General features: G+C 35.9%; 1 protein-coding gene across 4 annotated transcripts in view; it reads right to left on the bottom strand.

Moving 5' to 3' along the window:
* The window catches only part of nek11.L (NIMA-related kinase 11 L homeolog), a 152,666-nt gene that overhangs the window by 46,796 nt on the left and 88,479 nt on the right, over nt 1-17,391 (bottom strand). For all 4 annotated transcript variants that reach the window (XM_018267502.2, XM_041566043.1, XM_041566044.1 and 1 more), the window contains 3 exons: nt 13,829-13,922; nt 11,980-12,106; nt 5,749-5,879 (listed from right to left, as the gene is read on the bottom strand). In XM_018267502.2, the coding sequence (XP_018122991.1) occupies nt 5,749-5,879; nt 11,980-12,106; nt 13,829-13,922 (352 nt within the window). The remainder of the gene's footprint in view (nt 1-5,748; nt 5,880-11,979; nt 12,107-13,828; nt 13,923-17,391) is intronic.

The raw sequence follows: 17,391 nt of genomic DNA, 5'->3' as shown, positions 1-17,391 counted from the left end.
AATCACAAAATGCTCTTTTGGGACATACTAAACAAATCCGTTCTTTTAATCTGCTCTTAAAATAGAGGGTTTCAAGAACTGGTTCATATTTGCAGCTACATAAAGACCATGCATGGAGCACTTCCTCTGTATGTATTTATGCATCTATAACTTTATTTGTAAAGTGCTGTTAAAGGGGAACTAAAGTCTAAAATAGAATAATGCTGTATTTTGTATACTAAACATAAATATAAACTTACTGCACCAGTAGCCTAATAAAACAAATGATTTATGCTTTCAAATCTGGCCACAGGAGATCATCATCATCAAGCATCTTTGCAAGACCAAGACTACGCACATGCTCAGTGTGGTCTGGGCTGCTGTTGGGAGGCTAAGCCTAGGGATCGTCATAAATTATCAAAACAGCACAAGTCAAATAATATCTGCCTATACAACAAGACTAATTAATAATCAGAATATGCAGACTGCACTGGGCCTGTGTTGTCATATAATCTAATGTGGATTGTATGTGGATTTTATAGTTTTGTATTGTTAGTGGTGCTTGCGAATAGGGATGTAGCGAACCGCCGATAATGTGTTCGCGAACGCCGGCAAAAAATGCGAACAGTTCGCGAACTTCGAACATCCGAAAATCGTTCGATTCGAACGATCGAAGGATTTTAATCGTTCGATCGAACGATTTTCGTTCGAAACGAACGATCGAAGCCATTCGATCGAATGATTTCATTCAATCCAATGGCTTCGATCGTTCGATTCGAACGAAAATCCTTCGATTTTAGCGATCGAATGGTCGAATGGTCGAACGATTTTGACGCGAACGCCTATTGGCGAACGTCGCGCGACGTTCGCGAACTTGCGGCGGACGCGAACAGCCGATGTTCGCGCGAACAAGTTCGCCGGCGAACAGTCCGCGACATCCCTACTTGCGAAGCAAAGCATCACTACTGTTATCTTGCAAACTTATTAGTGGTGCTTGCGAAGCAAAGCATCACTACTGTTATCTTGCAAACTTATTTTTATTAGTGGTGCTTGCGAAGCAAAGCATCACTACTGTTATCTTGCAAACTTATTTTTTAGTGGTGCTTGCGAAGCAAAGCATCACTACTGTTATCTTGCAAACTTATTTTTATTCTTCTTCCGTATGAAAGTTTGGCGCGTAACTAGTCCCGCACCGTTTGTCCTAGACCCATGAATGAGGTGTCAAATCGTGCGGCTTAATCGGGAATGGGGTGGTATGACTTTTCTAAGGGGTGGGTGGTTAATTGCCCCTTGCGGGGGCAATTAACCACCCCGAAAAGTCCCATAGATTAACATTGAGGCCAACTTTTGACGGATTCTAGCGCAGAGAGGGAATCTTGTAGAAACTTTAAATTTACCACATTTGAAGAGGTTTGCGACCTGTGTCAGATGATACCCCACACGAGGGTATAAGTTTTACCCCCGGGGCAGGAGAGGTCCCCAAATTTGCCCCATTGACTTATAATGGGGAATTTATCGAATAATTAGTTTGTCGCAGACCCATGAATGAGGTGTCAAACCGTTCAGCTTATTCGGGAATGGGGTGTTGTGACTTTTCTGTCCTATTTTGGGGACCCAAAAAAGTGAGCGGAGCCGCAAACAACCAATCAGATTTTCCCTATTGACTTCAATGAGAAAATGTAAACAGCTGTAATTCTCACAGTAATAAAGCCAGAGCTCCCAAACTTGGCACCGTGGGTCACTGGGTGACTGCAGCCAAAATTTACAAAAAGTGGGCGGAGTCTACAACAGCCAATCAAATTTCAGCCATTCAATTAAATAGGAAAATTTTAAACTGCTGCCGCTCTTAGACGGTTAATGGCAGCCTCCTCAAAGTTGGCACAGTTGGTCACTGGGGGACTGGGATTAAAATTAAGAAAAGTGGGTGGAGCCAAAACCAACCAATCAGATTTCTTTGATTGGTTTTAATGGGAAAAATTAAGAAGGCTGCCATTCTCTCAGTATTGATGTCAGGGACCTTGACTATCACAAATGTGGTCGCTGGGGGTTTCCACTTCAAGTTTAGAAAAAGTGGGCGGAGCCACCAACAACCAATCAAATTTCATTCATTGATTTTCAATAGAAAAAAATAGAAATGCTGCCATTTTTACACATTAAATGACAGCATTCCCAAACTTTGGTATGTTAGTCACTGAGTGACTGTGGTTCACAATTAGGAAAAAAAGGGGCGGGGCAACAACAGCCAATCAGATTTGGGCCTGAGTTTTGCCACGGCAAGCACCACTCACATTTTCTTCAGGAAATGTACCTCTCTAGTTTGTTTCTCCAATTCTGCAGAACCAGTGACTGCAGCAAAATAATCCTGCAATGAAAATCCCAATTTATCTGTTTAGATCTGGCTCCATGATCTTTGTCTCTGCAGCTAGAGTTGGAAACTCTAGGGGATGCAGTTGCTGACTGCTCTACAGGGAAACAAACAAAGCTGCTTGAGTTCTGCACAGAAGGGAAGTAATGAAGTGGGGGAGGAGTTCCCCCTCCCTGCTGTTCAAAAGTAGGATTCTTTCCCTGCTGAGCAGCTAGGGACCATCTGAAGTTTCCTATGCGCAGTTCAGAGAAAGTAAAACGAAGGGGGAATTTCTTATAAAAACGGTAGACATATTTTAATTAAAGTATATTGGAGATAGATTTATTTTTCATTAAAGAAAGTAAAAATGGGATTTTATTTTTTTTTTTTGCCTTTACATCCCCTTTAAAGGGGTTGCTCACATTTTAATTAACTTTTCGTATGATGTGGAGAGAGATATTCTGAAAAAATTTGCAATTGGTTTTCATTTCTTACTTTATTATTATTATTATTATATTATTATTCATTATTTTATATTATTATATTTGGTTTTTGAGTTATTTCAGTTATTGCAATTTCAGCATTCTGGTTGCTAGGGTTCAACATAGCAACCATGCTTTGATTTAAATATGAGACTGGAATATGAATAGGAGAGGCCTGAATAGAAAGACGAGTAATAAAAAGTAGCAATAACAATACATGTGTACCTTTACAAAGCATTTGTTTTAAGATGTGGTCAGTGACCCCCATTTGAAAGCTGGAAAGAGTCAGAAAAATAACTATTAAAAACTATTTTTATTATTTTTAAAAACTATTTAAAAATGAACACCGATGGAAAAGTTGTTTAGAATTGTCCATTTTATTATATACTAAAAGTTAACTTAAAGGTGAACCTCCCCTTTAAGGAGCCACAGCACCATACAATGCATACAAGTTCACACAAGGAGTACAAGTCACATCATAAATACAATAAACAGTACACAGAGCTTGTAAGAGACACAGTAGGAAGAAGGTCCCTGTCCTAATCTAAGCAGCGTTTAGCAGCAATACTGTAGCACTTATGTCTCAGTTCCTATTAAAGTTACAAGACTCTGTGATATAGGGACAAATGAACACTACTTTACCCCTGCCCCTGACTATTGGCATTAAATACAGAGCTCCCTTTGAGCCTATAAACTATTTTTTTGATCAACTGAATTAACTGCAAATAATTTACAAAGGAGGCACAACCTACAGTTATATTGGCATATGTCATCATGTCTCTTTTAAACCTTTTTTATTATTCCATACTTAGAACAGAATGCCACGAGGAACTGTAGTGGGCATTACAGAAGCAGATTATTAAGAAAATGCGAGTTTAATGTAAGCTAAATAAATAACCTTGCCTTTGATGTAATAGCCTTACTATAGGCACTTCTAAATTCATGCTATTATTTCTATGATATACCATATGTGATTTCCATTGCCAAGATGAAAAGCATTCAAATACACTAGCTTCCTCGCTTGTACTGAAAGTATATTTATTACTTGGAATATACCCTTGAAGAATCCAATTATGATCTGGCAGACATATGAACAATCAAAATCTAATACTTCTGTAATCATATTGGTTCTGGAAAGGAAAATTACACTAAACACTACATTATTACCTTATTTTACAAAACAAATCTAAAGTAACAATCATTGCCCTGGAGAAATCAGGCGAAAATCCAATATTCTTCATGCTGTATTGACTAAAACATCAAGCTTGAAAAGAACTAGTTTATTTCATATTTTGCTCATATCACTGTTAACCTGCATTTGTCAATTTCCATTTAATTTTAACCCCTTCTAAAAGTATAACTATGATTTCCCCATTGATAATAGAGAACAAAATCATTAACATCTTTTGCAAGTATAGTGTCTTATGATATTAGATGGAGCCTGTATATACAAACTGATCAATTCTGTTCTTATGCCTGTGTGTATAAATCCAATTAACTCACAAATTTTTATGAGCGGAATTATTTGACAGGTTTTCACCTGACTTCAGTGTACGTGTGCTAAAAACGTCACCTATTGACTTCAATGTGCTTCAAGAAGTTTTGCTGTTTTGTGAATTTTTCAGTGAAGGGAAAGAGGACAGATTCGCAGATCTCTTACTTAGCAAGAGCTAGGTGTTCAGAGCTGTCAACTTTGTGGGGTTATTTATTAAAATCCAAATTTTTCTAATAATTTAATTTAAAAAAAAAGTCAGACCAAACTAGAATCCATGATTTGACCTTATTAGTAACAAAAAGCACAATTTAATCGGATTGAGGAAATACTCGATAAAATTGCGTGAAAACCCGAATCATACAATTTATTCCGATTTTTTTCCTAAAAAGCCAGAATTTTTCTAAAATAGTTGGATTTTCGGACTAATAATAGGAAGTGACGTAACAGAAAGTGACATAACAGGAAGTGGCATTACTCACCCACACAGGATCTCTACTGAAGCCACAGAAACCACTCCACTGATGCCACTGAAATAGTCTGCGCATGCACACATCAGATTTTTGCCTGCATATTGTGCAAAATTGACAGAAATCTGGGGGAAGCGTTACAGTGATGGCAGGGGACATAGCATAAAATCTGCTAATTCCCGATAAAACAGGGAGAGCTGACAGCTCTGGGTGTTATGATAGTTATATTATGATAAGAGTTTACTCATTTGAATGGGAAGTCCCAATCATTTGAACCTACTTGCACTTCCCTACACAAGGATTTTGGGGTGCTCCTGGTGCACCAGCAGCAAAAAGCAATGTGATCATGTACAAGGGAGCCTTTTACACCCACCATAGAAAGACCTTCAGTATAGTGCTCCAGCTGCACACTACTCCTCAAGGTGCACACTATAGTAAAAAACTGTCTTTCTTGTTAGTTGCCGTTGTCTCCTCTACACTAGAACAGTGTTTTTTTCTTTTTTTTTTACTTTTTACAGCCCACAATTGTCTCAGCATATCACTCTCTACCACCATACACCAATTCATTTAAAGGTGAGCAAACTGTTTAAACTATAATAGCTACTATTATAGTGTAGATCAGTTTCAACAATAATTTTACAATACAGGTATGGGATCTGTTATCCTGAAACCAGTTATCCGGAACGCTTTTATCCAAATAATCCAAATTTTTACAAACGATTTCCTTCTTTTCTGTAATAATAAAACAGTACCTTGTACTTGTTCCAAACTAAGATATAATCAATCCTTATTGGAAGCAGAACCATTCTATTGGGTTTATTTAATTTTTACATGATTTTTTCTGATTGTGGTTATCCAGAAAACCCCAGGTCCCAAACACTCTGGATAACAGGTCCCATACATGTACAAGGTTTTCTGTAGGACTTCATCAAATATAAAAAATATTATACTGTATAAAGTAGTACTAAGCTAACTACAGACCTGTTGGTATGTAATTTGGGAGTCGCTATCATATTCATCTTCCTCCTCAACACACTCATCACTTTCTTCAGAGCAAGAGTCAAATCCATCTTCATAATAGGCATCTGCTACACATGGATCTTCTGGAATCTCTAGTGTAAGAAAATATTTAATACACAGGTTTTAGCAACTGTCGTATTGTATCCATGCATTTATACTGTATATCACGACAAAATGTGACTTGTTAAATCTTATTAAATATGACTTATTAAATCTGGTTATGTAATACAATTACAGTATGATATGGTTAATCACACAGACAATGGCAGTAGAGGAACATGCATTTCATGAATCTACAATCTATATTAATAAACAAAATCTCACAGCTAATTCAGACAGCCTAAATATATTGTACACTGCAAATTATATAATATGGGTTAATCACAAAACAAGAACAAATATGCATATTCCTAAAATAACCTCAATTTGTCTTAGAACTATACAAAATCATGATGATAGTCAGGCAGGAATGTCAGATGGTCTCCCAATCGTTATTGGGTTCCCAAACATCTTTGATACAGATGATACTGATTTTTAGGGGCCCATTAATCAAACCTCAATTTTTTTTCTGGTCAAAGTTTTTAGGGGGAAAACTCGACTTTTTCGTGGAAAAATAAAAATGCTGTTTTTTTTTAGATATTTATCATAACCGAAAACTGCTAAAATTCCGAATCCAAAATATACGCTAATCTCAAACCTGTCGCTGTAATGTAGAAGTCAATGGCAGATGTCCCCGAAGTTGACATTGTGATCTGCACTGGATAATCTGATAAAATTGAGGTTCCGGGGTAGCAACTCTGGAAAGATTGCTCGATTCGGGTGAAAATTTGTACGATACTAATTGACACTCGATTTTGTCAAGGCATTTTTTTCTCTCCGATTTTCGAGAAAAATTATTTATAAATGAGTTCAAATCATGGAAGGGAGTTTGGTTGGATTTGTTTTCATTAACAAGTTTAATTTGAGATTTAGTAAATGTGCCCCATAAAGTTTAAAAAACACGAAAAACTTCAGCAAGTAAAAGCAGCCAAGATCCTATAGAAGTCAACGGGAGCAGCGCTGATCCTATTGGACCTTTTTTTTAGTCGTTTGTACTGTTAAATTTTTTCTGTGTTTTTTTCACTAGTAACTGTCAAAAAAACTCAAATTTTTAGAGACTTTAGAGGGTTTCGTATTCTTTAGTGCAGTGTTCAGCATATTTTTTCCATTCATGCTTTTTATATTTGGATCTTTTAACAAATGACATGGCATTCGTGGTTTTAAAGAAAATTAGTTTATTTGTAATTTCGAAAAACCTCCAAAACACCTAAAAGGAGAATGTTGATAAATGCCCCTCCCTGTTTTAACTTGTGTACCACGTTATGCCCTCAAGATCTGTGACCTGCTATAGTTTGCAAAATTCATCCACTGAAAAAAGGTGAAACTATTATCATGGCACTTTGTAAAATACTGTATGCCTTTTAGAGGCGGATTATCAATTAATAGACACAGACAGTAATTTGAAATCTGTGTTTAAATGTGGTTCAAAATGTAAATCTATTCTGTGAATCCAAAGAACTATACAAGGGATTTACACCAAAGAAAAGGCATGGAATATGGATCATTCCCTCATGCAAATACCAAACATTCAGCTATGGTTTGGCCACAAGATAAGGTATTTTCTAATGTTACTGTTTTTTAAGTAAGTGTGCACAATGCTAAACATAAGTAGATCTGGTATATTTTTTCTTTAAACACTGCATTAATTGTGTATATGTATCCTTTCACTTATGTTTTATGTTATTTACTCTGTTGAAGAAATGGTCTTAAAAGCTTAAAATAAAAATAATGGAAGAACAAATACTTTTTAAAAAAAAAAAAAATAAGACATTGGAGAATTCTATATCTTTTCTTTCCCAATTGCTCCAGGTGACAAAAAATGCTTTTTGATAAATTGGTTTAATTTTTCTTTTTCCCATATGACAGTCTTATAATAAAAGTGTTAATGTTCTTTAAATTTCCTCCAGACCTAAAGTAAGGAAAAGCTGAGAACAAAGGAGAAATTCCTTCTCAGCAATACTAGTTTATATTTCACACTGCCTTCAGGTAGTCAAAAGGATAGTTTCAGGCTAGTGATTCTTCATATACTTAATTGGATAGACTGAGTGTGAGACAATGAGCTGCTATCTCTATACTTTGCAGTACTTTAAAAAGAAGGTAGAATATTATTTGCACTGCTGCCAGGCTTCATAATCAAAATGATTATATATTTATTAAAAAAGTAGATTTTTTATTCAAAGCAAATATTGTAATTATATATTTACTTTACTGAAAGTCAGGGTTGCACAAACTAGATATGATATTGTCTAAATTGTTTCTTTATATGATCTTGTCTGCTCAGAATTAATCAATAATCTCTTTTTCATAACAGAAACCTGGCAGGATGAGGCTACTGAAGTTTTAATCTCTAGCTTTTAGATCAGGCATTTCATACCAGTTACTACCAACTAAATGCAGCCTTCAACTTTGAATACTTTTCTGTTTTTTACACCATCCTAAAATACATTTGTTGTTATTAATATACAGGAATGGGATCCATTTTCCGGAATCCTGTTATCCAGAAAGCTCTGAATTACATAGACTCCATTATAATCAAATTATAAAAATGATTTCCTTTTTCTCTCTAATAATAATACAGTGCCTTGTAGTTAATCCCAACTAAGATATAACTAATTCTTATTGAAAGCAAAAACAATCTTATTGGGTTTAATGAATGTTTTTTAAGTAGACTTAAAGGAGTGGTTCACCTTTAAATTAACTTTTAGCATGTTATAGAAAGGCTAATTCTAAGCAAGTTTTCAATTGACCTCTTTTTTTCTTTTTTATAGTTTTTGAATTATTTGCCTTTTTTCTTCTGACTCTTTCCAGCTTTCAGTTGGGGGTCACTGACCCCATCTAAAACAATTGCTCTGAAGGCTACAAATGTATTGTTATGGCTACTTTTTAGTACTCCTATTACTATTTAGGCCTCTCCTATTCATATCCCAGTCTCTTATGCAAAGAAAATTGCTAGGGGAATTCAGACCCTAGCAACCAGATGACTGAAATTGCAAACTGGAGAGCTATTGAATAAAAAGCTAAATAACCCAAAACCACAAATAATAAAAAATGAAAACCAATTGCAAATTGTCTCAGAATATCACTCTCTACGTTATAATAAAAGTTTATTTTAAGGTGAACAACCCCATTACGGTATAGAGATTAGTGATGGGCGAATTTATTCGTCAGGAGCGAATTCAAGAAAATACTGCGAAAAAGTTTTCTTTTGACGCCTTGACGCCGGCGACAATTCCAACGCCAGCGTCAATTTAGACAATAACTTTAATGTGCGTCAAAAGTCGACGGCATCAATTTTGACACCGGCAAATTGTCGGAGGCGTCAAAATTCACGTTTTGCTAATTTTTCACCCATTTTGCACATTTCACGGGACAAATTCGCCCATCACTAATAGAGATCCGAATTATGAGGTCCCTTATCCAGAAAACCCCAGGTCCAGAGCATTCTGGATAACAGGTCCCATACCTGTACTGTACATTTATAATGAACTTAAGAACAAACCATAGCATTGTATCAGTTTATTTAGCACTTCATCTTTGCACCTCACCCATTTACACCGACTTTTATGCTCCATGTCATTTGAGTTTGATATGCCTGTTTTAGGCTGATGGCAAATTTTAGCCCTAGCAACCAGATTGCTGAAACTGGAGAGCTAAAAGCTAAATAACTCAAAACCCACAAATAAAAAAAATGAAAACCAATTGCTAATTGTCTCAGAATATCAATCTGTACATTATATAAAAGATAAAAACCCCTTTAACATGCCTGTGCAGTATCCATCTGTTAGGACTGTGGACCAATCAGTCAGAATACTGAATGAACCAGCCCATGCATTGCCATCTAAAGCCATTATTTTCATCCAAGGCTATCAGATACTTTACAATATTATGTTTTTTAAATCATTGTTCCTGGTTGTGAACTTGTTTTACTTTTCAAATGACAGATTTCAATTTCAATTCATTTTGCTACTTTAGAGTTTACTTGCTGCAGCGTTTTTAAATGAGTAATTAAATGAAATCAGTGATATGAGTCTACATCTGGCATTACGAAACAATCCCATTATAATTGCAGAAAAGCTTCAAAAAGTAATTCAACTGCATATTTTAAATAAACTGTACACTTTTCATAATGTGTTTTTCTCATTTAGAAGCAATATGTATTTTTCTCCATGCCAGATTTTCCAAGTGGAATGGTGCACGGTTCGTTAAATAAATGACACATTACTGTGCATAGCAGTTGTTACACATTTCTTAAATCCTCAAAGTAATAAAGACATACAGCTATACTCTTAATACTGCCAATAAAAAGATGATGGATACAGTTACAAAGTATGCATTATATATAGCTTACATTACTAAATTTAATGTTTCCCTTCTTTTGCTCCCTTTTAAATAAGTGTCATAGTTTATTTGGGTTGAGCTATATTTGGGGAGCTTATCAGCTATAATAGCTACACTTTAACTCTTTAAGTACCATGTGTATCTCAAAAGTTCCCTAAGTGCCAGCACTATAGATTTGTGTATCTCAGCTATTATACACATGCAGCTGCAGTGCATCTAATGAATGAATGCTAATGTGATTTCTAGCAACTTTTCTAGTACAGGGCAAACAATTGTAGGGGATGAGTGAGGGGGAGGTGGCATTGGATTGGCTGCCACAGGTGCCATTAAAGTAGTGTAATTGCTGAGTTGATTTTTTGAAAGATGTTGAAAGATGTTCAAAGACATATTTACCCATTTTTAATTCCTTGAAGTTTCTGCATACAAGAAAATATCTGTACTTTAGAGTGCATGTTTTAGTGGAATTTTAGAAATTTAGTAAAATGTTTCCAATACACAAAGCACTTAGGGGGTTATTTACTAAACTCCCAAAAACCATAAAAGTTTGTGTTTTTTTAGTATAAAATCAGAATTTTCAGTGAAAAAAAAAATCACGAATTTTTTGGAATTTATTATACCCCAAGGATGGAAAAAAGCCTGAATCCAAAAATCCAGCATCCAAAGATTTTTTTGATCTGCGATGGGTTTTGTGCAATAATCTGAAGTTTTTGGGTTTTGGTAAAAATTTTCCGGTGGAAACTCAGAGAAAATTATAAAATTTTTCTCGATTTTTTTTGGATTTTTCCCACAAACAAAATTTTTGGGAAAGTGTATTTATAAATAAGCCCAAAAAAATAGTGCTGATTTGGTCGGAAAATTAGAGTCAGTGTTTGGCCATAACTTTAGAGGAAGATTTCCAAAAATTATGAATTTGATATATTCTTATTACAAACAAATGGCCCTACACATGTGCGATCCCTGATGAATGGCTCTGCTGAGGTCAGCAATCATGCAAGTGCCATTCAAATCTATGAAAGCAAATAAAGGAATGATTTGTACACATACAGTTAAGGTGGCCATACACAGGGACATCCGCTCATTTGGCAATGTCGCCAAACGAGTGGATTTCTCCCCGATATGCCCACATTGAGGTGGGCGATATTGGGCTGATCCGATTGTTGGGCCCATCAGAATGGAAGCGATACAGGCGGTCAGATCGCTGGACCGCATCAACAAACAGATGCGGCCGTGATCCGACTGGATTTTTTTACCCTGCCTGATTGCCATCTGGCCAACTTTCGGCCAGATAACGATCAGGGATGGCCGTCGGATGGCCTCCACACACGGGCCAATAAGCTGCCGACTCGGTATAGCGGCAGCTTTTATCGGCCCATGTATGGGCGCCTTAAGATATAAACCCTTATCCTTCACTTCTACATGGGAAATAATAATATAATTTGGAAGAGCTGCCACTTCTGGACACTTACACAGTATATTGAGCTAGTTTTCTTCTTAGCAGTACAACTCATTGCATCATGTCTCAAAGAAGGACAGAATGAAAATTGCTTACATTCAGGTCTGGACTGAGATTCCAAATAGGCCCTGGCATTTTAAGTGCACAGAGGCCCAAACAGCCCCACACAGGCGTAACGAATAGTGACTGTCTATAGCATTTTATAGCAGCCCCTCTGGCATCTGTCAGAATTCACAGATTGCCAGCCCAGGCCTGCTTACATCTGTCTAGAAAAAAAAATCTGACAAAACTACAGAACTCACCTCGGTTAGGTTCTGATGCACAGAGCCTATCTTGTGTGTCTTCATTTTCATCATGATAGTTCTGAGGTGTGTAATGTCTTGCACTTATTGGTTCTGACTGTATCAGATGGTCTGTTGTATCCTCTTGCTAAAGGTATAAGATATAGCAACAATTTAGATAATTGATAATTTATTTCTTAATTTTCAAAAACTCCAATGTTTTACATTTGAAATTTAAAACATTGACATCTAAAAGCTTACGAGTTCATTTAGAGGACAATGCAAACTGACCTAGGCAAAATTTGGAGTTTTTAAAAATTTGTTGAGAGCTTGTAGACCATTGAAAATGATGAAAACAATTCAAATTAGATGCATTTGATTATTTTCACAGTGTTTTACAAAAAATTCAGTTTATTGGAACTGAAAAAAGCTCTCAAATTCACAAAAAGGCCCTCCAATCTACTAAAAAAAGAAAAAGAAAAAGAAATTTCAAAAATGAGCAGGATTATACAAGGTATTATTTTATATTACCAAAGAAAAAAATTATAACAAAATAATTATTTGCTTAAAGCAGACTCGTCCCATACTTTCTTATTATAGAGAGCACCAAAGCACAGGATTTAGGAGCCTATGCATTTTCTCTGTAATAACAACACAGCACTTTGTATGTAAAGTTAATGAATATACTGTAGATCCATGACTGTAAAAAAACATAAATAACTTTTTTAATGCTATATGTTTTAGGCCCATGATTAAGGGGTGTTCCACAGCAACCACCGGTGTGTTATTTTAATGATATAATAAACAGTGATTTTACTTCATAAGGAAGAGTGCTCTACATCTTTTCTTTCTTTGGTTTGGATGGTCTCAATCTGAGGAGTTCTGTGTAGATGTAGGCACACCTAGCCTGAGGAGCCACATCTGAATTTTTGTACTGAATTACATATATACCCTGTAAATGGAAAAACCCAGGTCCCAAGCATTTTGGAAACTAGATACCATGCCCCAATTAAAACATAAATCTATTGACATTTATATGTAATGGGCACTGGAAATAAAATGGCCTTTGTATCTGTTTATAATACACACCATGATACCATTGTTATAGTAACTAAACCTTTAGAAGGTCAACTAACAATGAATGACAAGGCTGCATTTAAAATTCCAAGCTCTGCACAAACAAAAATTGATTTTATAAAATCATTTGCAAGTTACAAGTACAATTATTCTGCTGCTCTACCACTTATTATGTGAGACACACCAACACAATAAGGAAACTGCGTCACGAAAAATAAATGTGGAATTTGTATAAGGTATAGTTTTCAAAACTGGACCTTATTACACAAAGGAGCTGAAATCTACAGACAGCATTATAAAAGGGCATGATAAATTTAAAGTGTCCCTGGGAAACAAATGATTCGCACACTCAGGACAATCCAGATTCTCCAGAATATGTGACTGTAAATAGGGTCGGAGTCAGGAATCTCAAGGAATCACATTCCTAAGGCCACATCACTTCCCTGATTAGCAATGACTTGTAGTCATAGTACCAGGTCAGAAGGTTCCAAGCCATCATGTCTAGCATCTACAGCAAGAAATGCCATGAAGGCCATTATTATTTAAAAGGGACTTCCAAATTGTATTGACATGTACCTTTACATCACTTTATTGTTACAAAGGGAACTGGGTGTAACCTCTCTTTCTCTCTCTCTCTCTCTCTCTCTCTCTCTCTCTCTCTCTCTCTCTCTCTCTCTCTCATATAGCATATGGATTTAAAACTTGTGTTTGTTTAAATTTTATATAAATATTTTCTTAATAACTAATACATTGTTTGCATTTTTTACAAGTTAAACAGTGGCCAATCACTTACATGAAGTACATCAATACTATGGAGTTGAAAATTGCGAGACCTCAGTTCTTGCATTCGCTTATGATTTTCTTGATATTTTTCTTCTGCAAGTTGTCTGAAAAAAGCAAAACATATTTTGAATGCCATCCTATTTTGTTGAAATATATTGTTGTAGAAATTAATATTTAAAAAAAGAAGTGTTGGATAACAAATAAAACATGGTCAATATTTAATAATACCCAGATAATATGACAACAGCAATCTAGTGATGGATGAGCCAACACTAACCCCATCTTATAATAAAAGAAGGCCTTAAAAAACAACTTTCAGAAATAACAAATCAGGAGCATTTATATCTAAGGTGCTACTGCAATAAGAAGCCCAGGAGCCTTTAAAAAACATTTCTGAAATCCCTTCAGCATGCCAAACAAATGGAAGACAACTGAAAGAAAAGTGATAAGTGAAATGAAAATATCTGTAAAATAATTTAATCCTGACTTTCTTTTAGTATGAATATGTTTTTAGTACTTAGGGGCAGATTTATCAAGGGTCGAATTTTGAAGTGGAAAATACTTTGAAATTCGACCATCGAATACAATCCTCCAACATTCGAATTCGAAGTCGGAGGATATTATGCATCGTATTGACCAAATTGTATTGACATATACTTTTACATCACCTTATTGTTACAAAGGGAACTGGGTGTAACCTCTCTTTCTCTCTTGTGCGATCGTATTCCGATCGTACTCCGAATCGCACAATTCGAACGATTTTATCCTACGCTCGTACGATTTTCCTTTGAATATAAAAAACGCAGAAAATTGCACTGGAAGGTCCCCATAGGCTAACATAGCACTTCGGCAGGTTTAAGTTGGGGAAGTATTGAAGTCGAAGTTTTTTCAAAGAGACAGTACTTCGATTATCGAATGGTCGAATAGTCGAACGATTTTTAATTCGAATTGAAGTAGAAGTAAATTCGAAGTCGAAGTATTCAAAAAATTACTTTGAATTTTGAATTTTTTAACTTCGAAAATTCCCTCGAATTCACTTCGACCCTTGATAAATCTGCCCCTTAACCTCAGATCACAGAATCTATAAACTATGAATAAAGTGTCACATATTACAGTTATGGGATCCGTCATCCAGAAAACCAAACCCAGAAATAAAAAACTCCAAATTAGGAAATAATTTTTCTCTGTAATAATAAAACAGTACCTTGTACTTACAAAGATATAAATAATCATCATTGGGGTTCACCACTTATATAACTATGCTTCCAAAAATGACATAAGATTGAATAGAAAGTGGCTGAGCTGTTTCACAATTTGATAAATCTGCCCACAAGTAAATGCTAGTCTGCCTGTCTATTTATATGGTACAGTACCACATTCGCTCTCCAATGAGACCATTTTTCAAAACTTAGTTTGAGCTGGGATATGCTAGGTAAATAATATCAATTATCTATGTGGTGCTGTTTGTCCCAAATACATTCTGTATACAAAACTATCTCTAATACACAGAATGAATGTCTCTCATGGTATATAAATATTTGTGACCATACACAGATAAAAAAATATACAAAAGACTTATTTCTATTAAAGAATGAGAACAAAATCTGGTTAGTGCAAAAAAAGGATGTCAATATATTACAAACTCCATTCTGTACATTTTAACAAGCAATCTGTCACACAAATGTATAACCTCCATGTAACGGACACACTTATGTGCAAAGTGACTTACAGAATGAATTATGTAAAAAAAAACTTGGACATAATATATAATAGTGTAACCAACTAGTGCATGTCAAGCTAGATTTGAATGACAAAATAGATATTTGTGACAGAAAGCAAAATTTTATAGTACAGGATTCATTCTTTCCACAAAATGAAAGTTTTGTTTCACAAAACAGATAAAATAACCATTCTGTGAAGCAATACTGTCAGTCACATTCCTGAACCAATAAGAACAAAGCTTATTGCCATATACAAACAAGATGAGAAGTTGCCAGCTCTGCTCCACATGGCTGTATCTTCCCTAAGGCATAGTATCTGGCCTGCTATAGAGGGCGCCCTCTAATGTCCCCTCTGCTGCATAGTAATAAACATGAACAAACATTTCCTAAAAGGGCTGCTGTTAAACACTACAAGTTCATAATTGGAAGTTTTTACAAATAGCTGAGAAATAAAATGCTGCACTGATAATGATTGTAGAGAAAGAAAAATATGCAAAACATAAATATGATCATTTTAGGTGATATAGATATTCTTATTGTAGTAACCTGCTTGTGTGGCCATTTTGGTTTAGGGCATTCCTGCTGTTTTGCCATTGTCTTATGATTCACTCCTGTTCCTGTTTCCCTCTTCCTGTCTAAGCTGAGAGCAATAACGGGACAGGCCACACCTACCTGCCATGTTGTAATAAATGTACCAGAAGTTACTGTGCTTGTCTGGCTGTTTTGCCTGAACTAACACAGCACAATCATTTAATTCACTACCAGCCAGTTTATCACAATTATATCTTGCAGCCTAATCCATCACAGGCCTAATATCCCTTCAATAACATCTGACAAACTGACAAACTTCGAAATTCAAATTCAAAAAGACCAACCGAAATTAAGTCTTTTTTTTAGGTCCGTTTTCAATCGAATAGGTCCGTATACGAGCGAATTCGAATTGTATGAATCAAATGAATAAGGCATTCGATCTAATTAGATTCAAAGTTTTTCCTAAAAAAAACTAAGATTTTTCAAAGTCCATCAATTGACTTCAAATAGATTCTAGGAGGTCCCCCATAGGCTAAAACAGCAATTTGGCAGATTTTAGATGGCTGATGGTCAAAGTCGAATTTTTAAAGAGACAGTACATGATAAATTGCGATAATCGAATTTTCAATTTTTTTTCAAATTCAAATCGAATTTGGACTATTCCCTAGCCGAAGTACACAAAAATAGCTCGAAGCTCAATTTTTTTCATTCCAAAATTCACCTTGACCCTTGATAAATCTGGCCCTCAGAGTCAGTAATAAGCTTTGTATATGATTTTTAGACTCCAATGTCTCCTCCTAGCTGTAATCTTGCACCTGTTAGCTTTTAGCAGTCTCTTTATAATGTGCTTAGCTATAGTTCAACTACTACACAATAGGTTTAGCCAGAGATGTGGGACTGATCTAGGGTTGCCACCTGTCCAGATTTCACCTGGACATCCCGGTTTTTGGAAGGGCTTCCCGAGTGAAAAGTCTGGATTTCCAAATTAGGAAATCCAAACTGGACATTGAAGTATAATCAGGGCCGGATTTACAAAGTGGGCGCCCCTAGGCCCACTACCGTTCGTCACCCCTGTCCCCTCCAGGGGGACAGGAGCAATGGGGATTGGCGCACAGGAAATGTAAAAAATGATTGTATCTCCAGCGCATCCCCAGTGTTTTTGAACAAATGTGGGTGTGGTTGGGCAGCATGCCGCCCCCCTAAAATCTTGCCACCCTAGGCCTGGGCCTAGGTGGCCTTTCCACAAATCTGGGCCTGAGTGTAATGACAATCGCTGATTGCTACATAATCAGTCCCGCCCCTGATGTCACCTGCACTGCCC

The sequence above is a fragment of the Xenopus laevis genome, chromosome 6L (genome assembly GCF_017654675.1).
Source record: "Xenopus laevis strain J_2021 chromosome 6L, Xenopus_laevis_v10.1, whole genome shotgun sequence".
Taxonomy (NCBI): domain Eukaryota; kingdom Metazoa; phylum Chordata; class Amphibia; order Anura; family Pipidae; genus Xenopus; species Xenopus laevis.
Note: the sequence above shows the minus strand (reverse complement) of the source record. Positions and strands in the feature narration are given on the sequence as shown.